Consider the following 24,174-nt stretch of genomic DNA (forward strand, 5'->3'; position numbering starts at 1 on the left):
TGAATAATCTTTTTTTCTTGGATAAATTTTCGATTGCCTAGTCAAATAAGTGAGCATTAAAAAAAAAAAATTTGTTCATATGCCAAAGGTAAAATAATGTAAGAAAAAAAAGAGAAAAAAAAAATTTGTTGTTAATTTATTTTAGTGCTTATAATTTTAATAAAAAAAATTTTAAAAATACTAATTATTAGTTTAGATATGAGTGTCGTGCAATGAGCGATTGTGCTCCTTCGATGTTGTGAGTAAATACATACTCGTTTTTAGAAACTCGTATGATATTAAAAATGATTTTAACTACTCATAATTATTCTGAATTGCATTGATTCCTTTTGACTCTATTTATTCGATGAAAAAAAAATGAAAAAATTAAAAATTAAATAAATACATTCTGTCCAATCTAATTGTTTTTGTTTTTATTTATTCCTTGATTTAACATTTTTTCTATAGAAAAGAAAAATGATTCAACTGGTAAGTGATGATTAATTTTTATTATAAAAAAATTTGAATTATTTAAATTTGTATTTATTGTTATTTTTTTTTTATTTTACAATTTGTTGTTTATATAATTTATTGGGGAATTAATTTTAATTATAATTCGTTTAAAAATATATTTTTATCATGGTTTTTGTTTTTATATTGGTGTCATGGTTGTAAATTTTTTTTAATTTTAAATATCTAATTAATTAATTTGATTGTTTTTTTTTTCTATGAGTTAAATAGATGGAAAATAGAAATCAACATGTGATTTACTTGAAAATGATATTTTAAAATTTATTACATTTTATGTTGTAATTTTTTTTCTTTTTTAAATCAGACTTGTATAAGCTGCCATATTTATATGGTGTCTTGGAATATTGTATAATTTTATTTTCATCATCGACTCAATAGTGGCTATTCGCAATATACATATTTATTTTTTTTTTGTTATTAATTTTGAAGTTATTTGTTAACAGGAACTATAAATCATTTTTTTGTTTAAAGCTTTTCTATTTATTTTCAGGCTTTTTTTTATTTAAATAAAGCTACTTGTTAGAATTTAAAAATAATAATGAATTTTCGTTTATTTAATTAAGATAATTATAAATTTTAGTAGCTGATATAATTAAAATGTAAAATAGTATTTCAAAAAATTTAAAAAAGATCGATAAAATTTCTCATTTTAATTCAAGTTGAAAAATAAAAAATTTATATATTTTTTTTTCCATAAAAAAACATTGATTATTTATCAAACACTGAGTCGATGTTTCTATTAAATTTTTCCTACAAAATAATAGACAAACATGTATAAAAAAAAATCTAATATCTAAATAATTTTTTAATAGTAACAAATTGTTAATAATTGTTAGTTAAAAAATAATAAAAAAAAAAAAAAAACTGAATAAAAGAATTTAATTTGTCACTATTAATTTCTTCATTCACATTTTTTCAAAAAAAAAAAAAGCTATATGATTATATTTCTCACGCTTAACGTGATTTTGTTAATTAATTAATAAGAACAATAATAATTATTAGTACTTATTGTAATAATTTATTACAATAATTGAGTACGTTAAGAAAAAATCGTTGTAATGCAAATGTAATGGAATAAATTCAACCAATTGTTTTGTTTTTTTCTGTTACCTATAATCGAACTTTAAGTTCTTCCATTCGTTGTTTAATCCGACGTCTCATTTCTTTGTACCTGTTAAAAATACAACAATTAAAAATTAATTCCCTTGTTAATAAAATAGCTAATGAATAATACTAACTTTTCTTTTAAAATTGCTATCTGTCTTTCTTCTTCATAATGATAACGTTGTAAAATTCCTTGACACTCAGCAATTGAAAGATTTAAAAATTGTGCAACATCAGAGCTTATTTCTTGTGTTGATAATTTATCAACTAAAAATAAACGTGCAACAGTTTCATGTGGTCCAAGTACAACTCTAACTTCAAGTGGATATTCATCATCTCTCAATCTTCGTTGTTCACCATTATCTCTTACAATAAATAATGCAAAATTATCTGGTTTAGCATCAACTTTATATTTATCCAACATTAGATTAATAACTTCTTGTGTACTAACAAGACTAGTTACCCAAACAGACATTTGTGAACCATGTGGTGGTGTAAAAAAACTTGTTTCACGATTATAAAAATGTCCATTTATTGAACAACGACGTCGTAATTTACTACGTGATTGTCTACGTCCACCAGCACGTCTACGTATTGCTGTTGATCCTTGTTTTCTTCTTAATACAACACCATCTAATTCTAATCCACTGTCAGTTGACATTGTCATATTATCATCATCTCTAAATTGTAATGAACTAACTGAATCTGTATCACTATCACGATGTCTTTGTAAACAATCTGGACCAGACATTGAACGATTTAAACCTTTTTCAATCCAACTATCATCATTACCAATACGATTACTACTACTTCCACTTTTTTCTAAACTATCAAAATATTCAACACGACGTAATGTACCATTTTTATTTGGTGTACCATGACAATTTGGTGTATCAGTACCAGATGAACTTTCAATACTTGGACTTGATGTATTACTAACATTACTACCTTGTGTTTTAGTATTGATACTTGAACTTGATGAACTTGAATTATCTAAACTTGAACGACTTGATATTATAGATTTATCTTTGCTGGAATGTGAACTCATTGATGGTAGATTTTCTGGCATTGTTTGATATAATTTTTCACCATCTTCTATTTTTCTTTCTACCTGAAGTAATTCATCAAGTTCATCTAAATCCATATTTTTAACATCAAGCTTCATTGGTAGAGTTAAACTTTTTAAATGATCTGGTGATACTGGCACAGAATTTATCACAATTTCACTTATATTTTCAGTTAAATCTTTTATTTCAACTTCAGGCTTTTCATCAACATCTGAATCTTCCTCCTCTGATACACTTCTTCTACATGAATTACGATTTCTTGCTGTAACAACTGTTCTTTGATCATCATCTTCTTTTAAATGTATAACACCACGAACTCCCCAATATATTCTAAGTGCTCCTTCAAGTATTAATCTTCCATTAACTTCACGACTTCTTATTCCACCACTTTTACCATCATAATACTGATTAAAAACTTTTAATTTTGTTTCTAGGTGAGATCTTGGTAGAGCTGAGCGTAATTCTTTTTTACCAAAACTTGTGTGTGATTCAACTCTTGTTCCATGACCAAATAATTGTGGTCCAAATAATGCTCCATAACATGGCACATGACAATAAGGAACACCCTTGTGCTACAATTAATTTTTTAAATTAATTTATTGTTATAATTATTGTTTATTTAAATATTTACCTCAGCATGTTGACCTGGATTTAAACGTTTACCACACTCTTCACATCTAAGACACTCTGGATGCCAATCATAGCCTAATGATTGTTTTCTTTCAGCTTTAAAATTAAATTAATTATTAATTAGCATAGAATAATTATTTTGTCAATGGACAATGATATTTTCATTACAAAATGGCCTTGACAGTTTATTAACCTGTCATTCATCTTAAAATTTACTTGAGATATTTATCATATTGAAATAAACAAAATATACTGTACAAATTTTATAAAAAGATATTATTGTTATTTTTTTTTCTATCATTAAAATGTAATTATTTATTGGTGGTGTTATTTTTGGAGTAATTTAAATTGAATTTTCATGATTAAAGTATGATGATAGTTACCAAAATAAACAGGCTTTCCACATTTATGACACTTCCACATGTTGTTATGTCAAATGAATGACAATTGGTTAATATTTTTGTTAAATTATATCACTAATGCAACATTGTTTTTAAGATAATTGTATACTTGTTTATAACAATATAAAATCAACAGTTTTTTTTTTCAAGTGACAAAGAATATGTCACTGAACTATACACAACAAGCTGGAGCAAAAAAGAGAGAGATGGAAAATTAATGTACCGATGTGTAAGAGAAAGCTGGAAAATATCGGGAGAGAAAAAATACGTAATATCAACGAAAGATAGCAGCATGATGAAATTATCGCTCAACAAGAAATCTACTTATATTTACTTTTTTTTTTTTAAAATACATATAAAAATTATTTAAATAATTATTGAAGATATTTTCAACTTTTAACAATATTTTTTCGATAAAAAAAATGAATTTTTAATTTTTAACTTTATAAAAACTTTCACAACATGATGTTGCTTGCAGGGGCTATGAGCAGAAACGTTTTTAAATTTTTTTTTTTTTTATAATAATTGTAAGGAAAATTATTAATTTTTAATTTTCAACTTTATAAAATTTTTCCAAACGTGCTACTCACAAGGGCTTTTTTCACATTAAACCTACTTACCTTCGAAAATTAGTCATTTCGAAAATTTCAATGATAGAAATTATTGTTATAGAAAAATATATTATATTTATTCAGCTGTTGTTTAATCAGTATTTATTGTAATTTTATGACCAGACAATTTTTTTCTACAAATCTATTTCCTGGTATTGTGTATATATAGCCACGTTTTTTTCTAAAAAAAAAATATCAATTATTTAGCGATTGACTGAACTGTACTAATCGAAATTAAAAATTGACTCTGTTTTTTTTTATCAGTCAATTGAAGTCATTTATTTTCCAGGTTTGAAATAGAGTTACTAAAAAATCGACGAAGGCATAGTCACTGCTGTCATCAGCGTAAGTAATAAAATAAAATACTATTAAAATTATAAAAAATAAAATTAATAAATAATTGAAAATATTTATATTGTGATGCAGAAAAATTATTAAGATGAAAAAAATTTTATTGTCTATTGCATTGTTGGTATTTATTGCGACAAACGTATTGGCAACATCTGGAAGTGTTTCTATTGCCAACAATAGCAAATATACTCTATTTTTTTCGATACAATGTAAACGTTTTAATGGTAAAAAATACTTTGAAGAAACTGAACATTTTAATGATGGAAATGTTAGAACACTTTATGTTCCGGATGATTGTGAGCATATTGTTGAATTGCATTTAACTAACATTGAAAACGATGGATTTACTGAAAATCTATTGTTGAGAAGGATGTTTTATCTTCCAGTTGATAAATGTTTAAGAATGACTAGTGATTCTCGTGGCAGTATACATAAAAAAGAAGAAATATGTCCGATGTCTGCATAAATAAATTATATGTACCAACAATGTTTAACTACTGTCAACAATAAATTTAAATTCACAACAAATATTTACAAGAAAAAAAAATATCTGTATAAATTGATTACAAAATAAAATGATTGATTGAAAATTATTGTTTAATATAAAAATATGATTTTTAATATTAGCGTAAAAAAAATTAACAAAAAAAACTGATTTTTATAAATTAAAAATGAAGCCATAATAATTTATTGCAAAAAGTAATTTTTTTTTCACGTAAATTTATGTATATATTTTTATTTTTTATATGTTTTAAAATACAAATAAAATTCGTTTCAATATTTTTAGTTTGACACTTGTGGAGTCCAAGGTTGTCATTTAATGATGAAATTAAAAAACAGGAATGTGAGATAGTATTTCATGGCCTTAGAAAAATATATTATTAAAAATAATATTTTTTTTTTATTTCATTTCCTGGTATTGTGTATCAATAGCTGTTTTATTTATATAAAAAAAAATAATATTCAGTCAACGATTGACTCAATTATACTAATCGAAATTTAAAATCGAAACGTGTCCAAATATCTGCACAAAAGAAATTAATATCCAAAAATTATAAAAGCTCTTTTTCATATGCAAATTAATCAAGAAAATATTATTTGTTATCTGCTCGAAAAAATGGATTATTTATTAAAGTAAAAAAAGTACTGCTAATTTTTTTTTCGAGGTAAAATAACAACACTTGAAATGATTTTTAATATTTTTTTTTATTTAATCGTTATCACAGTTAATTTACATGTAACGAATTATTATATTCTAAGTAATAGTAAATATTTAACTTATTTTTAAACGAAAAAAATTAAAAGAAAAATGAAAATTATAATATGTTTTTAATTATGTTTAGTTGTAAATCGTACAAACTTGAGATAATGATATTTTTTTAAAGGTTTACAAACCATTTTTAATCATAGCAAAATATCATAAGCGAATATGATAAGCAAAGGCATGTAGTTACACATCTACAATATTAATTATAACTTTAAATTTTATTTTAATCTTTCGTCGTATATTTTAAACAGAAAGATTTATTCATCACTTAATCAAATGTCAAAATAAAAAATGATAAAAAAATAATATTCGATAAACAAATTTAGTTTTTTTTTGTATCTAAATGATTGATGAATAAAGCCTTCATAATTTCAAACTCGACAATATTTTTTTTCTTAAAAATAAAATGAATAGAAAAGGAAGAAAAAAAAACACTGTGCCATGTGGCTTTTGGAGATTGTTTACAAAGTGTCAAGAGCTGGTGATTTATTCCAAACATTTTTCTTGCAATATTCAGTGTACTGAAAAAAACAAAAATTATAAAACAATTATTATAATTTTATTGATGAAAAGTTGAATTAAATTATGAAATAAATTACCTTGCATTCAGCAGCTATCTTTTCATTGGAGCATACATATTTATTTCCCCATGTGCAGTATTTTGTAGGAATATTTGCATCAAATCTTCTGTCACGAAATAGTGAATTTGACATTGCAAAAAAATCTCCAGATGAACAGAGTGTTAATTTTCCACATATTTTTTTAGTATCAATACCAGATTTTAAAAGATTTATAATACTCTGTTCGTATACTTCAAGCATCATTGTACACTGTTAAATTAATTTATATATTAAATCAAATAATCTTTAAATAAATATAATATAAAATAAATAAACTTACTTTTCCTTGTTTACTTGGTGCAATATATTTGCAAGCATCACCAACAATTTCTTCAATAACATGATCAACTTTTGGATTTGTTAATGCTGTATCAATTGAAGAAATCATTGCTTGACAAAGAGCACACTCATCAATTGAATCTACAAAATAAAATTATTAATTTTACATATTTTTTAAATATATATTTACTAAATAGAAAAATTAAAATTAATCGAAATAATTACTAATCATTCGTTGAACAGCAGCTTGACATAAACCAAGAAGTGTACAAACTTCTTTTGGACTAACTTCTGATGACAACATATCAATAACCAAATCAGCATATTGATTAACAAAATTATTACAAGATTTTGATACAGTTTTTGGCATATAATTACATATATTATGAACAATATGCTCAATTTCATCTTTTGTTGATTTATTTTTCATAGCTTTTTCAACGTATTGCATGACAAATTCACATGCAACACATTTACCATCATCTTTAATATTTTTTTTAACATCAACTGGATAATTTGGTATTTCATTTGTCATTATTTCACCATCTTTATCAAGTGGAAATAATTCAACAGATGGTCCAGCATTTTTAGTTGGATCACAAAGTTTAGCATAAACACAAATTTCTTCTGGTGATAAATCAGCAATTAACATTTCAACAAGTTCTTTACTATAACCTTTTATCAATGATGTACATTGTTCATTAAGATCTTTTGGTAAATGTGTACATAATTTATCAAGTGCATGTTCAATATTTTCTTCTGTTTTATCATTTTTAATAACTTTTTCTAATTCACTAACAGCAAGAAGACATAATGGACAACTTGGTTTTTCTTTAACATCACTATGTAACATAAGATCTTTTGGTATTTTTTCCCACATATTCATTGCATCAATTGATGGACATACATGCATTGTTGGACATACAACTGATGGATCAATTGATTGTGCAAGTAATGCAACAATAGCATCTTCATAAGTTTGTAAAAATTCATCACATGTACCTTGAATTGATTCAGGTAGCTTTTTACATACTTTACCAAGTATATTTTTAAAATCATCATCAATTTTTGGATCTGTTATCATTTGTTGTACAAAATGAAGTAAATATTCACAAAATGCACATGTTTCTTGTCCTTTATTATCCATATTTGGCATTAATAAAGCTGGAAATGCACCCTCATATCTTTCATATGGTAATTGCATTTCTTCAGCTTCTGTTTTTTTAATTCCACTACCATGTTCACCAAGATTTTTATGTTTAATATCAGATATTATTTGATGATTTTTATTTATATTTTCAACAGGTAAAAGTGGCATAAAAGGTGTTGCAGCAATATTTTTAACACCTGGTGATGGACAAATACCAGCCATTGTACAAATAGCATTACTATTTAAATTATGAGTCAATGATTCATATATTATTGTGTAATATTCATCAACAAGTGATTTACACTCAGTGGAAAATGATTTTGTTTGTTTACACATTCCTTCAAGTACTTGTTTAAATTCAATTTCAGTTGTATTTGCAACAAGAAGATCTCTAAGATGACCAACTAATTGTTCACATAATTTACAAGGAAGATCATCATTTATTTCAACAATTCCAACTGTTGATAATGGACGTATTTCAACTTCTGGAGCTGATGAATTTTCGTGTTTATGATAATTGCCAACACATTGACCAGAAAAATGACATATATTATTTGGAGTTAGATCTTCATCAAGTCGAGTATGAATACTGTCAAAGTGTGTTATAGCAAGAGACATACAAGCATCTGAGAATGAACCCATTTGTCCACATATTGAAAATAATTTATTAAGTAAATCATCCTTTGATTGTTTTTTAAATTTGTCAGTTAAATGTGTTGCAATTGTAAAGCAACCTGTGCATGAATCAGGTTCAAGTTCATCATTTTCCAATGATACAACTGATGCTTTCTTAATCTAAAAGGAAAAAAAAAAAATAAATAGATAAATGTCGTGACTTTTTTAATCATTAAAATGTCAGTACATATCAGCAGGGTCAATTGATTAAAATCCCCTTTTTTGTTTTATCAGCTAAAATAATTTACTAACCGTAATTTTTGATGCTTCATGTTCAGCAATAAGTCGATCAATTTCTTTTGAATTACATAGTCCAGATACTGAACAAACAACTGATGGATTCATTTGTGATGATAATGTTTCAACAAGTTCTGGAACAAATTCATCAACAAGCTTGTCGCATACTTCAATAACTGGTTTGATGAGCATCAATTTACATGATGTTTCAAATACATTTTTTAAATCTTCCTGTGTTGCATTACTTGTCAATTGATCACGTGCTTGTTGTACCATTTGCTTGCAAATATCACAAACACTGTCATTGTCTTCTGGAACATTTCTATTTAACCAATGTTTTGTAATACAATGCTTTGTTGCACCACATCTTGCTGAGCTCCTGTATAAATCAATTAATTATTTCAATAAAAAATAAATTATCTTTTAAATATTTTATTTATTATTTAAATTACATACGTCAAATTTTTACACCAGTATGATGGACCCCATGTACACTCCTCGGCACCCAACAATTGTTGATGTTTACGAGTCACTGGAACTGCGGCTGTTGCAACTTGATAAATAAATAAATAAACATTAATGAGTAATAAATATATTAAAATAATTATAACAAAAGAACAAGGTCCATAATAACTACAAAAAAAAAAATGATAACATCATTTCAATTTCCTTTTGAATTGAGTTCAACTGATAAAAATGAATAATATACAAAAACATTTCGAGATAATTTGGTTACAAAAAAAAAAATAATAAAATCATCATCAGCTATCACTTGTAATAATAATAATTGAAATTTCTTTTCGACTAAATTTATTCAACATATTTTTTAGTTAATCTGTTTAATTAATAACAAATAAATAATTGAGGTAAAAAAAAATTTTTCAATGTTTTTGCTTGAGTCATGAGTAATTTTTCAGGACAAATTTCCATCAACATTCCAATTAGTTAATGACTCACACTGTAATAAGAGTCATTCAATAGCTATATATAAAAAAATAAATAAATAAATAAATAAGATTTAGTTGCTATTATAAATAGATATTTTGAAATAAAAAATAATATTGTTGTTATTTATTATTAACCTGAAGAAAAACATCAAATTGCGTTTGAAAAATTAAAAAAAAAAAAAAGAAATTTCCAAACCGTTTTATTACGCAGATTGTCTTTTTGTTTGTTTTTTTTTTTTTATCGAAATTTATTTATAATAAATTATTAAAACAAGATGCCAATGACATTGTCAAGATATAAATAAAATACATTGATGTTCGACAAAGTAGAATAATTAACGATAAATACAACAAAGAAAAAAATAATTCGTGATGTGAATTATTAAAATATATAATTAAATTAAATAATTACCAGTCACAATTGCAGCCAGGGCGAAAAAAATCGCCTTCATTTTTTAGTAATCACAATTCACTTGGGTTTTGAGATATTAAAATTAATATTACAATTTAACTTGTGATTTGTTTATTTATTTTTATTATTTTTTTAAAAATATTGTTGATAAGTGTACTTAACTCGTATCGATCAAAGATGACGAATAACTTTCAAGCATCAATGTTGACCAATTTGTACTGTCACTGTCAATTGAGTCAATGTTTTTATAACGGGCTAGTATTTACATATATTCTCTCAATTCTCACTGATTCTCACACACATTTATTTGATTAACTGCACATTGGACAGTGCTGCCACTAATTTATCAAAATGCACTATATTATTGAACAATTGAAAATTTAAATTTCGATGTAAAGATATCAGTAAATTTTTATTTCGATTTTTTCCAGCTCAGTTGTATTTGATGTGGAATTTTATGATTTTTTTCTTTTCAAATAAAATGCATTTTTTAATTTTTAATTTTGATAACAGCACTGTATTAATATCAAAAAATTCTCGTCAATAATGTAGAGATTGATAAGTAATATTATTTATCAAATCAATTAATTATCTTAATTAAAATTAGACCAGCATAATATTATTATTAATAATTTACAAACTGCTTACTTGGTAAATAATAAATGTTAATCGAAATAAAAATCCAAATGACTCGTACAGTGCTGCCTCTTATATTTTCACACACATCAATTCATCATTAATTATAAAAATTTTAATAAATTAAATCCTATTAATACATTATTTTAATAATCAAAACAAACACTGTACAAAAAAAAAATGACAAAAATTTTTTTAAACCCATTTAAAAAAAAAAAAACAAATATCTATTTTGAGAATAAAATTTCAACAAGCATTTAAATTATACATTCTTCAAAATATTCTAGCTTTATTTGAAAAAAAAAATATATATATATAAAATATACAAAAATTTAACGGATATTTATAAATAGAACAGTAAAAAAATTTGACAAAGAAATTTTAATTTATATCTTAAAGTGTCTTACTCATAATTTCCAAGTATAAAAATAATTTAAAAAATAAGAAATAAAAACAATTAAAATCATCTCAAATTTGTCAACAAAGAAGATGAAATTTCGTATACCCTGATCAAAATGATATACAATCAAGTCAACTAATACCTTACAAAAACAAACAACAACAAAAGAAAAAAAACATCTTAATTTAAAAAATTAAAAATTAATAATTAATAAAATAAATTAACCATCAATAAACAATAAATTTCCAATTCAAAAAAAAAAAAAATTAAAACGTGAGAATTTTTTAATCACAATTATCCACTAAATCATGACTAGTAAATATAATAAAAAAAAAAAAAAAATGATGCTGCATTTATTTTTCAGATGAATCATTAAATATTTGACATGATATTGTATCAGACATGTATCAAGGATGTCTGTTACGATCCCCAAAAATCTTGTAATCATACAGCTACATCGAAAAACCCAAATACACCATCAATTCAATCGAAACATTTTTCGATTCATGAGTTGTATTTATACCCATAAAAACTTGGAGCACATATGTATCAAATGTTATATCAAACAAGGGGTAAATATATATTTCTATTTTTTTTTTTTATTTCATTTCACCACCCTAAATTCGTATGGAGCATGATGAGTGCGCGATGTCAATGTCTTGTCTCTCCCGGTCTCTCCCTGCACTTGGACCAACAATATACATCAAAGATGCTGGGTTTTGCGCAGGATCTCCCATCAGGACCATTTCCCTTTCTTTATTCCATATATAAATATTATTTTCTCTTTATTTTCGATATTCGCATTGATGTTTGTGCGTTGTGATACATATATAGGGCGTCTTTTTTTTTCATAAATTTATTTCCATCAAAGGAACAACTTGCTTTATCATCTCAAAATAAAATTTTTATATGGTTAAATAGCCGGCGCTTGATCTCTCTCTCTCTTGCTTTACTTAATTTTATATTTTTATATTATGTATTTGATAAAATATATATACAAAGTGGGCCTGTTTTATAGTGTGTGTTGAACTGTTGGTTAAAAAATATATATTGGAAGTTGGACTCCCACAGTCACCTCAACTGCAAAGCCAGTTTTCCCCACATCGGCAAATTGTTAACTTGTGTATATTTATATATATACAACATTGCCGCGGGCATTGATATTACTGTATATATATGTATTTACCAAGACGGTGAGACTATCCCCGCGCGTTCAAGTACATGGTAGTTTCTCTGTTCAGTATATGCCTTGATGTTGACGATCATAGCATCACTGTAAAAAAATTACATTAATTATTATAAACAATTATTACTTGTGATCATTTTTTTTTTCTTTTCTTTTTTAATAACGTGTTTAATAGTTTTTTAGAGGATTTTATTTTTATTATACCGTTTATATATTAAATTAAATATCATGTAATATGTATTTTAATTTTTTTTTTTTTTTTAATTTAATAACTTGCTTAAAGTAATTTTAAATATTAAATTAATTTTTCTATTATTGGTTTATTGTAAAACATGTGATTGTGCAGCGTCAATTGAAAATTTTTTTTTACTCCAATTTTTTGTATTTTTTTTTTTGAGAAATTATTTTTGTTTACGAGATTATGGATATTTAAATTTTTTTAGTAAGATTACATGTGCAATATTTTGTAATTTGATATTGTGTATTTTAATTTTTTTTCATTGGATTTTAATGGATATCATAAGGTGTTTTAAAAATATTGGTAAGTTGTATATTTAATATTAAAAAAAAATTTCAATTTAACAATTGATTAATTTATTTGAATAGTTTTAATTTTCAATTATAGAAAATATATTATTGTATATGACTGAGTTTCACAAGTCATTCAAAATGGTAAATAAATAATAGAAAAAAAAAAAAACGAGGCTAATATAGAAAAGTGTAATTAACACTGATTGTCGTTGAAATTAAACTAACGTGTTTGTGCGTGATGGATTGGAATAAAAAATAGTTAAAAAAAAAAATAAATAATAGAGAGAGACTTGTAGAGCAAAGTAACATTGAGAAAAGTGATGAACTTTGAGTGATGAAAGAGTTTAAGTATAAAAAAAAAATAATTCAAATAAAAAAAAATTAATTTGATCTTGATGTATGGTTAATATCGAAGAAACCGGTAGAAACTTGAATATCCTCATACGGATGAGTATTTAACCTAATAAATTTTTTAATTTTAAATTTAAATTGTACATGATAATTTTTTCGAAAAAAAAAAATTACCATAATTGCAATTTTATATAGGGTAAACAAAAAATAAAAAAATACATTTTTAATTATTTTTTCTCCATACAATTATCGTAAATTATATTATAATGTCTTCATAGATAACACATGCTCTACATAAATTGTATATATTTGTTTACACAGTGCGAATAGCTGAAAAAACAAGTTTAAAAAAAAATAAAATACAAGATGAAGAAAAATTATTTTTAAAAAATTAACATTCAAGATGATATATGAATTACATGCGAAATTAAACAGCTGATGTAATTCATACTTGTATTTAATATACGACACAGGATATCCTTGAAGTTGTCATCATCTTCTAACGGACTATCCTTCGTTTTCGTCCTCGCACGGAATTTCAATAAAATTAACTTAAAAAATTCACAGACATATTACAAAATAAAACCTGAATAACTGAAAAAAAAAATATAAAAAAAAATAATACAATCTTCATAAAAATAAATGATAAAATAAAATATAAATAATTTCCATAAATACATACATATAAATAAAATATTTATCATCAAATTTACTGTAAAATAAAATATAAATAATTTTATCTTAGAGAAAATGAAAAAAAAAAAAATAGTTAATACCTTTTTTTTTCTAAAAAAAAAAATAATGAAAAGAAATTTTTTATTTTTATAACTGCATATATTATTTTGTCATATGATTATTTTATATATATATATAAATATTAATATTGAAATGGGACACCCGGTAGTGTGTGTGTGTGTGTGTGTGTGTAGGTATATCGAGGTACTATCACTGTAAAGTTTTTTAAAAAAACTCGCGATGGTAAGAAAGTGGGTTTTGACCTTATATACGCAAACTTATAAAAACCAGTAAAATTATTTATTTAAAAATATAATAATATACTGTATAAATATAAAATTAAATACATGAAAAAAAAAAATATATAATATTGTTGAATTTCATTCAAAATTAATTTTAAAAAAATGATAAGAATGTTGAATGGGTAGGAGTTGTATGTCATATAAATTTACATATTTTTATTCATATTATATTGTGATGGTACTATGTACCATACGCAGTAACTATATAGCGATGACCTTCCCCACGCCCTCATCTCTCTCATATATATATATCCTTTCTATATAATAATACAATCATGACTATCATTATTTTAAAATTTCCTTTTACGAAAGTTTTGAGACAATATTAAGGCAAGGGTTACAAAAAAAATACCTGTCGTACATCGTTTGACCAAAGTAATACATTTTTTTTTTTTTTTTCTCTTTAAATTTATATAATAATAATAATGCTATTATTATTATTAAATTAATTATCATAAATAATTAAAAAAAGATCGTATCAAATTTCCTGATGATAATTTATACGTGTTGTTGTTTTTTTATTTTTTTTAATTTCTTTTTAATTTGCAATTAATATTAAAAATTTGTAATTTTTTTTTTTGTAAATTTTAATTTCATTTATTTAAATATATTTTTGCAATATTTTAATATTTTTTTTTAAAAATATATTTACAGACTTGGTGTAACCTGAATCTCGCAGGTTCTCAACTTGAATTAATCTTTAAAAACCAATTTGACATTTAAAAAATATAAAAAAAAATTTTAAAAAAAGTTAAATTGATATTATAAATAAAATGAATATAAAAATTTATATCAATAAATTATTTTCTTTTTTTTATTTTGTTATTTAAATTAATTGTGATTGAATTGTTTTTTGATTTTTTTTTTTTTGAAAATTTAAATAAGAGAAATATATAAATAATTGTTATTTATTATTTTTATGCTTGGCTGTTTAATTTATATTTTGTATTGAAAAAAAAATTTTTAATGTTAATAATATTATTGCGTGTGATGTTGCCGGTAAATCCTTTTTATTATTTTTTTTTTTTTTTGAGAAAAAAAATAATTTAAGTGATAGATGTCATTGTAATAAATGGTAAATACAAATATGTTTATACAGCTCTCGTAACATGCTGAATGACCAAGATCATAGCTCATGCTGCTCTGCAAGATCAACTTCTGATATCTGCAGCAATCTGCAGATACAGATACATACATATAATATGCAGTAATGCAATATACATAGTCGTCAGTCGTGATCTGCTCCTCATGGGCGTTGCAACTGCAGGTAGAACCTGAATCTCAAAGGTTCTCAACTCTTAAACATTTAAAAAAAAAAATTATTTATATTTTTTATATAACACATACTGCATAGAAACATTTAATTTACAATATTTAAATATTTTTTCAATCAAAATTAAACAGTATTAAAAATAAATCGTTAAAAAAATTATTCCATTTTAATTTTTATTATTCGAAATATATACTGATTACTATAATCTCTCCTTTTTTTTTTTTTTTTCTCTTTTATATAAATTACAGTTTGCATATTTATTTCTATCATTTAAATTATTTTCCATTGAAATTATTCATATGCTATTTAATTATTTGAATTTATGAATTTATTATCATCATCAACAACAGTTATAATTTAAAAAAAAAATATATTTATTACTATCATTTGTATTATTTTTAATTTCAAATCAATTTATGATTAATATTTAATTTTTTGTATTTATTGATTGTTTATCATTAATCAGCATCAATAATTTAATTTACAAATAAATATATTTCTTTTTTTTTTATAGCAAAATCAACTTGCTTATAAAATATTGATGAAAATTTTTTGATTTGCATAATCGAAAACAATAAATTGAATTAAATTATTTCCAATTTAAAATGTATTAATTTTTTTTTTCTTTTTTGATTTAAACATAAAACACATTTTATTTTTAATTTTTAATAAATAATTATTATAAATTTTTACATTTAAATTTTAATAACAAAAAAAATTACAAAATAAATTTTCTATTATTTTTTAAATTATTTAAATAATTGGAAAAATAAATTTTTTAAATAATAAACATTTCATTATTAATTATTAATAAATAATTATCATAAATTTTTACATTTAAATTTGAATAATAAAAAAAAACGTAAAATTAGATTTATTAGTATAATTTAAATTGAATAATTGCTACTTTTTAATTATTTAAATAAATCAATTAATTACCATCAACAGTTATACATTAAAAAAAAAATGAATAAATTACAATTTTAAATAATTTTTCAATAAAAAATTTCACATCAGTATATTTTTATATTCAACTTGCGTAGATTTATTTATATAAACTACTTTTTTTTATTAAAAAAAAAAAAAAACAAATTATTCATTCAATGTAAATATATATATGTCTAGAAATGTATTTTTTTTTTATATCCATTTACGGTTTATGGACACGATTATTTTTTTTTTACGTAATAAAATACCGGCAAAATTTGTAACAAGGACGTGCTGATTTTGTCCATTTTTGGTATCAAACTACCTGCTGATGCGACTATTTGTTATAAAAATACAAATTATTTAAAAAATAAAATAAACACTAAAATTCAGTAGTGCATATACACAAACATAAAATAAATATTCACACGTAAATCCAAAACAAACATCTATATTCTAAAATTACAGCAGCAATTCATACGATCTCAGAAAGTGTGAGTTTTTTAAAAAAACTATCCTTATTTGTCTCGTCATGGTGCTATAAATATATATATCAATTATATATTATATAAAACATGATACACCGATATCAATTTGTTGACACAACTAAAAAACCAAGAAAATATATTTTAATCTCACAAAGAAAAAAAGCCCAAAAGCTCGAAACAAAAGTAATCTTAAAAAAGACATTGTTGCTTGTCTTGTTATACTGCAGTGATAAAAAAATAAAAGAAAAAAAAAGAGTATATAATAAAAAATAATTTATATACTATATAGATTATATTATACTTTCTCCAAGTTGTCAGAACATAATTGTTGCAATGCATGTATACTTGTTAAACTATAAAAAAAAAAAAAAAAAGATAATAACAATTTAAAATAGTGTTGTTGATTTTGTTTAAAATAAAATAAAACTACTAGGATTACTTTTTTTTTTTTTATTTATATAAAATAACATATTTAAAAATCAATTATAAATGTCTAAGTTGTCTATCATCCTCTTATTATCACTTTCGAAATAGAAGTAGCTATGATGAGTATATAAACATATAATAAACAACCGGAAGTATTGTACATTGTTTTGAGGTGAAACCGTGTGCCCATGGATTAACATTGCCAAGATAATAAGAGCAAAAGCAAGCAAAAGCTTCCCGCAATAAATATATAGATATATAAGTTTGTGTTGTGGTGCCGACAGTGTGTCTATTAACTTTACTTTGCCACTTTACCTATGTTTTCCCCGAGACCACCGAGATATTATACCGCCAATGAAAAAGAAGATTACTTCTCTTTTTATTTTTATCTATGATTTTTAACTATTTTTTTTTTTTCAAATCTAGCTTTCGCTTTGCTAATACACACACCACTTTCATCTGTTATATATCAATATTTCAATCTATTTATATATATAAATAAATATATTGAATTTAAACAATCATAATAAATTATATTTGAAAAAAAAAAATTTATTTTATTTAATAGTGCAATTTCAGATAAATTTATTTATTTTGTTTTTTTTTTTAAATAAATATATTGAATTTAAACAATCATCATAAATTATAGTTGAAAAAAAAATTTTTTTTAACTATTTTAAATTGATAAATTTTATTTGAAAAATAAAAAATTTATTTTCATTTATTTTCGAAATTTTATTTAGATAGTCATAGTTAAATTTATTTAAAAATAAAAATATTATTTTTCTATTTACAATTTCAATAACAAATATTTGTCTTTTTTTTTTTTTAAATAAATAGATAGTTATTAAATTTAAACAATTATAATTAAATTAATTTAAAAATAAATTTCTTTTTATTTATTTTAATACTAAATAAATATTTATCTACTTGTTTTGTTTTTTTACAAATAAATAAACTGAATTTAAACAACTATAATTAAATTTATTTAAAAAAAAATAATTTCATTTATATTTACTTTACACAATTTTAATATAAAAAAAATATATATTTTCTTTTATATAATAAATAAATATATTGAATTTAAACAACTATAATTAAATATATTTAAAAATTTATATTTCACTATCAAATACATTTTTTTCTTTTATATTTATTATAATAATTTGAATGTCAGATGTACGTGAGATTTATAAAGTTATATAAAAAAGTAATTGATTGTTTTCTTTTTTTTTTTTTCTCTAGAAATATGTTGAAGACAGAGATAATGATTTTAGACTTGTCTTGCTAGAAAAAACGTGAAAAAAAAATTTCAAGGATTTGTTGCAAATGGCCTCATTACTGATAAATAATGAAATGGGCACCAACGAGTCAGGTTCCACTAGATGTATTATTCTCCTTCAAAGAGCCTTGGCCATCCAACTGAGTCGTGGTGGACCAACAACACCAAAATCAATAACATCAAATAGCCACAATAATGACACATCAATTGATCAACATCCAGCTGACGAGATGTGGATGTACGACAAAGGATACAATTTATTCCAGGTATCTACATATATCAAATTAAAATTCAATCAATCATATTGACATTATATTCATTCAGCATTTTACATCATGTCTCAACAACAACAAAATACTATTATCGATAAATAAATAAAACATTTAATAAACAATTAATTATACTTTAAATTATTTTTTCATTTTAAAAATTCAAGAGTTAATTAATTTTAAAAATCCTAGGCTAACCAGTATTATTTTTCTACGTGTCATATATTTTTTTCCTTTAAAAAAATAAATAACTGTTGCTAAATTAATATAAATGGAATATCACATGTGCAATCTGATTTAATCAAAGAAAAAAAGGTAACTTGTTTAATTGTGGTGCTATTTGTTTGTTTGTTTTTTTTTAATTAGAGTTTTTTAGAATCAAATTCAAAATGTTGGTGGAATGCAGCTCTGATTGATGCCACGCGCCAATTGAGATACAAGGGTCACGTATCACCGGGCATTCTCATGGTTGGTGGTCCGCCTTGTGCTCTTGAAGTACTTAGAGCTGCTTGGTCAAGAAATGTACTGAGGCCTCCAGCAGATCATGCAATAACTTGCCTTGGTAAATCTCATTATGATTTAATCTTAAATACCATGTTATATACTATAAACATTTTATATTTTCTTTTTTTTTCTTTTTTGTTTCTATTTAAACTCTTTTTTTCATTATTTTATTTACAATACAAAATTAAATTTTTATCTAACAAATTTATACGAGTATGAATAAACATAAAATATAACTGCTTGTTTTTATTTTTTATTTTTATGATAATTTTGTTTACCTTGGATAATGACATTATGAAATATGAAACAAAAAAAATAATAATAAATAATGTTAAAGGTGATATTGAGGATTGTTTGATGGCACCAGTATCACAAGGACAATTTACACCACTTCCTGAAGCACTTTGTTGGGCAATATTAGAATTAACAACACAACGACAAGCAGCAACACTTGATACATTACGTTCAGCATTAAAATATGCATTTCCATCAATGCAAAGACCAAGTCGTGAACTTGTTTATGATGCACTTGCTAAATTAATACAAGAAAGAAAAATATATCATACATCACAAGGTTATTTTGTTGTAACACCAGAAACAAAAAGATTAAGAAAAGATTCATCAAATGGATCTAAAAGAAATTCAAGAGATATTGGAAATTGTCGAGGACAAGGTGGTATGTTGATGAGTAATGATGAAGCAATGGCACTTGTACATGGTGAAATGATGACACTCAGAGATGGTAATGTTACACATCAAGCTGTTCAAACTAATCTTGCTGATGTTATCTGTGGTGGTAATTATTTTTTCAATTTAATATACAATTACATTTACTTTTTTTATTTTACAACTTTTTAATTAAAATATATTTAATGTTTATAATTATATACTATTTTTTAATTTATATAATTGACATTTTTTTATGATGTAATATTTAAAAAACAAAAAAAGCTTTGTTTAAATTTTTATTATTTATTTTAAATTGTAAATTAATTATTAAATGATTTTTTGATTAATCATAAATTTTTGATAAATAGTTATTTACTACTTACGTTCATTTTTTATCTGAGCATTTATAAATTTTCTCTCAGTACAAAAGTATAGCCTCCGGCTTTCCTGTCTCTATGAATTTTTTTTAAAATTTTATTTCAAAGTCTATTTCACTGTTATTATTGGATAGATAAGTGTTTGGGAGTGTTTACAGTGAATTGTACATGTAAACAGATATTAGATAATTCATATAAATTGAACAGGTGATTTGCAGATTGTTAAATTACTTTATGTTAATATTTTCTCATCGTTTATAATATTTTTTTTTCATATTAAATTCAAACAAGATCAATTTAAATCTAAGTAAATTTTATATTTTATATATTTCAGGTAATCCAAATGATAAGGTATTATTTGCAAGATGTAGATCAGTACCTGGACGACTTGAAAGACGACATTCATTGAGAATTTGGGGTTCCGCAAAACGTTTGCATAGAAGTGGAAGTTCACGTTCATTACCAAGACGACCAGAGCGTAGTGAAACATCATCAAGTATTGAATTTACAAGCACAGACAGTACAACACGTACTCCTACAAGTAGGTTAATTAATATTTAAAAAAAATAATAATAATATTTTATACTCATTAACTAACCAATTAAAAATAACAATAGAAAAAAAAAAAAAATCAACAATATTATATGATTTCTATTTTTCAAGGTTTATCTGGAATATTTTCAGAAAAAATAGGCCTACTGTCTAGATTATTTAGACGTACAACAAGAAGAAAAGGAGCAATATCTGATGAAGGAAAAAATTCACCATTGATGGGAACATTTAGTGCTCAATATCCACCAACAGAATGGTTTAATCCAAGAGTTGTACATTTACACAGTGTTGCAACACAAACAAAATCAGTTAGTTTATTTTAATTGATAAATAAAAAAACAAATCATATTACAATTACCTAGTTCAATATAAAAATTAATAATAATAAATTTAATTTACAGATTAAAGAAGGTCTTGATCAATCACAAACAAGTTTTCGTGTATGGGATGATACATATTCAGTTAGATCAGCAACATTACCACGTCGTCATAATCAACAAAGCAATGATTCAACAAGTTTACTAGCAAATTCAACACCGAGAAGTTCACGTCGTCATCGTTCACCAAGTTCATCAACATTACCAAGATCAAAATGCTCAAGTTTAAGCAGATGTACATCACGTGCATCAGTTCTACCAACAACAGCTCCAACAACAAATGGAGCATCAACAAAAACATCAACACCGCTACCATCACCACCACCATCACCAATATCACAACCAGAATTATCATCATCATCACCATTACCACCACCACCGCCAACACCGCCTCTACCACTACCACAACAACAACAACCAGCACAATTATCATCATCAGCATCATCATTGTACAGTACAAATAAAAGTGCTGGTAGTAATAATTCAATAAAAACAACAAATACAAATACAAATACATTAAAATCATCTGGCTCAACAAGCTCAACAAATGCAACAACTGTTAGACTTGGTAGAACATCAAGTACAAGATATAATACCAGAAGACAACATCATGATTTAAATAGTAATAAAAATAGTAGTAATAATAATCATCATAGTAACAGTAGTAGTAGTAGTAATCCTACAAAATCATTATCAAAATCAAATAGAGTACAGCAACAAAAATCAAATTTAAATGATAGAAAAACATTATCACATTCATCATCAACAACTGTTAATCAAAAAATTATAACAAATTCATCTTCATCATCATCAACAACAACAACAACAACTCTACCATCATCATCATCTTCATCTTTATCGTCTTCGTCTTTAAATCCATGGAAAATGATACAACATCAAACTGGCACAACTCTAACACCATTACAAGAAACTCAAAATTCAATAACACTACAAGTATCAACAAATTTAAGTCCAAATAAAAATAATTCAATAACAACAAGTACAACAACAACAACCACAACACCATCATCACCACCATCAAATGATAATTATGATAGAATTTCATCAAATACATCAAGTACAACAACAACAATATCTGGTACACCTGGTACAAAAATATATGTACATCAAAATAATAATAATTCACCAATAAATTCAATAATAAAATTTGATAATTCAAATAAAACAACAATTAATAATGATAATAATCATATGTATGATAAAAAAATTGATACAACAATAGTAAATTATGTTGATAAAGAAAAAGATGAATTAATAAGTGAAAAAATTAAATTAGCAATATATGAAAATGAAAAATTAATAAATAAAAATATTGAAGATGATGATAATAATAAAAAAAAATATAAACAATTAATTAAAATTGATAGACCATCATCATTATATACAACAAGAGATAATAATCAATTAAATGATAATAAATTAAAAATTGATGATGATATAACATTAATTAATAAATTAAAATCAACAAATAAATTAAATAATAATAGTAAAATTAATTTAACTGATAATGAACGTGAAAAAAATACAATGACATTAATTAATGATAATAATTCATCATCAATAACAAATATACCAACAATGAAAAATACAAATGATGCTATGAATAATTCACGTAAATTGAGTTTATCATTATCAAAAGATACATTGAGTTATAGAAATTTATTACGTCCAGATTCTAAAAATAATATAATATCAAATCCACCATCACCAACTAAATCATTTGATGGTATTGGTGGTTCATTTAATAATGTTTATATTGATAATCTTGATTTCGCTAAGAAACAGCTACGTGCACCACAAGGATCAGAGCCGAGTTTAGATAAAACAGCAACAACAACAACATCATCATCATCATCAACAAAAACAACAACAGCATGTCCAATAATAAGTCGTTATGATTTGCATTCATATCCAAGTTTAAGTGATATGCAAGTACAATTTACAAGTCTAGCTGCACAAAAAATTTTAAATGGTTGTCCAATAAATAGTGTTGATACACTTGTTGAAGTCAACATGGCTGCATCAGATAGTAAACCTGATAATCGTGATGTAACTGTGCACACTGATTTTGGTCTTGTTTAAAAAGACTACGCATATTTATTTTTATTAATTATATTATTAAAAACTAACTGTTTTTTTTTTTTTTTCTAATTGTTATTAATTATTTTAATAAATAGTTATAAAATATTCAAATAATAAAATTCATCAGTTGTCATCTCACCGGCCGTGCCGACGACAAATAATAAATTCAACTATTGAAAAATAATATTTATATTGATTATTAACTGAAAATTCAAGAAGTCTTTGCATCATTTTATCATATTAAAATGAAGATTATGTTAAAGTCTTGTGTCTTGTTTATTTTCGTTTTTTTTTTTAAATAATAAATCAAACTGAATCTGGTTGAAGATAGAGTTGTAAAAGTGAGATGCCAAAGAGGTTTGTTGAGATTTTTATTACATGTATATGATAAAAAAAAAAAAAGAACGTACTTATTATTAATTAAACATATATCTATTATTAATAATTGTAGAAAATAAATTAACATTAATATGAGAAGCTATTAAATAATGAAAAATAATTTCATTTTATATTTCAATGCAAAAC

General features: G+C 23.8%; 3 protein-coding genes across 3 annotated transcripts; 1 reads left to right on the forward strand and 2 right to left on the reverse strand.

Moving 5' to 3' along the window:
* Window positions 1-507: 507 nt before the first annotated feature.
* Window positions 508-3,879, reverse strand: LOC122848257 (ras association domain-containing protein 4). Its single transcript, XM_044146217.1, has 4 exons — window positions 3,695-3,879; window positions 3,313-3,407; window positions 1,749-3,253; window positions 508-1,681 (listed from the first exon to the last, which is right to left on the reverse strand). Exons 1-4 carry the CDS (start codon window positions 3,732-3,734, stop codon window positions 1,621-1,623), a joined length of 1,701 nt encoding a protein of 566 aa, XP_044002152.1. The 5' UTR covers window positions 3,735-3,879; the 3' UTR covers window positions 508-1,620.
* Window positions 3,880-5,861: 1,982 nt separating this feature from the next.
* LOC122848256 (prosaposin) lies at window positions 5,862-10,903 on the reverse strand. Its single transcript, XM_044146216.1, has 7 exons — window positions 10,262-10,903; window positions 9,359-9,455; window positions 8,918-9,281; window positions 7,066-8,785; window positions 6,842-6,981; window positions 6,541-6,771; window positions 5,862-6,462 (listed from the first exon to the last, which is right to left on the reverse strand). The coding sequence occupies exons 1-7, from the start codon at window positions 10,299-10,301 to the stop codon at window positions 6,403-6,405; spliced, it is 2,652 nt and encodes an 883-aa protein (XP_044002151.1). The 5' UTR covers window positions 10,302-10,903; the 3' UTR covers window positions 5,862-6,402.
* A 1,194-nt stretch (window positions 10,904-12,097) lies between these two features.
* On the forward strand, window positions 12,098-24,076 carry LOC122848258 (putative uncharacterized protein DDB_G0277255). The gene is made up of 7 exons (XM_044146218.1): window positions 12,098-13,024; window positions 18,762-19,064; window positions 19,434-19,629; window positions 19,909-20,367; window positions 20,952-21,158; window positions 21,281-21,477; window positions 21,571-24,076. Exons 2-7 carry the CDS (start codon window positions 18,846-18,848, stop codon window positions 23,647-23,649), a joined length of 3,357 nt encoding a protein of 1,118 aa, XP_044002153.1. The 5' UTR covers window positions 12,098-13,024; window positions 18,762-18,845; the 3' UTR covers window positions 23,650-24,076.
* The last annotated feature ends 98 nt before the right edge of the window (window positions 24,077-24,174 follow it).

Source organism: Aphidius gifuensis, linkage group LG2 (assembly GCF_014905175.1).
Source record: "Aphidius gifuensis isolate YNYX2018 linkage group LG2, ASM1490517v1, whole genome shotgun sequence".
In the NCBI taxonomy this organism is placed as follows: domain Eukaryota; kingdom Metazoa; phylum Arthropoda; class Insecta; order Hymenoptera; family Braconidae; genus Aphidius; species Aphidius gifuensis.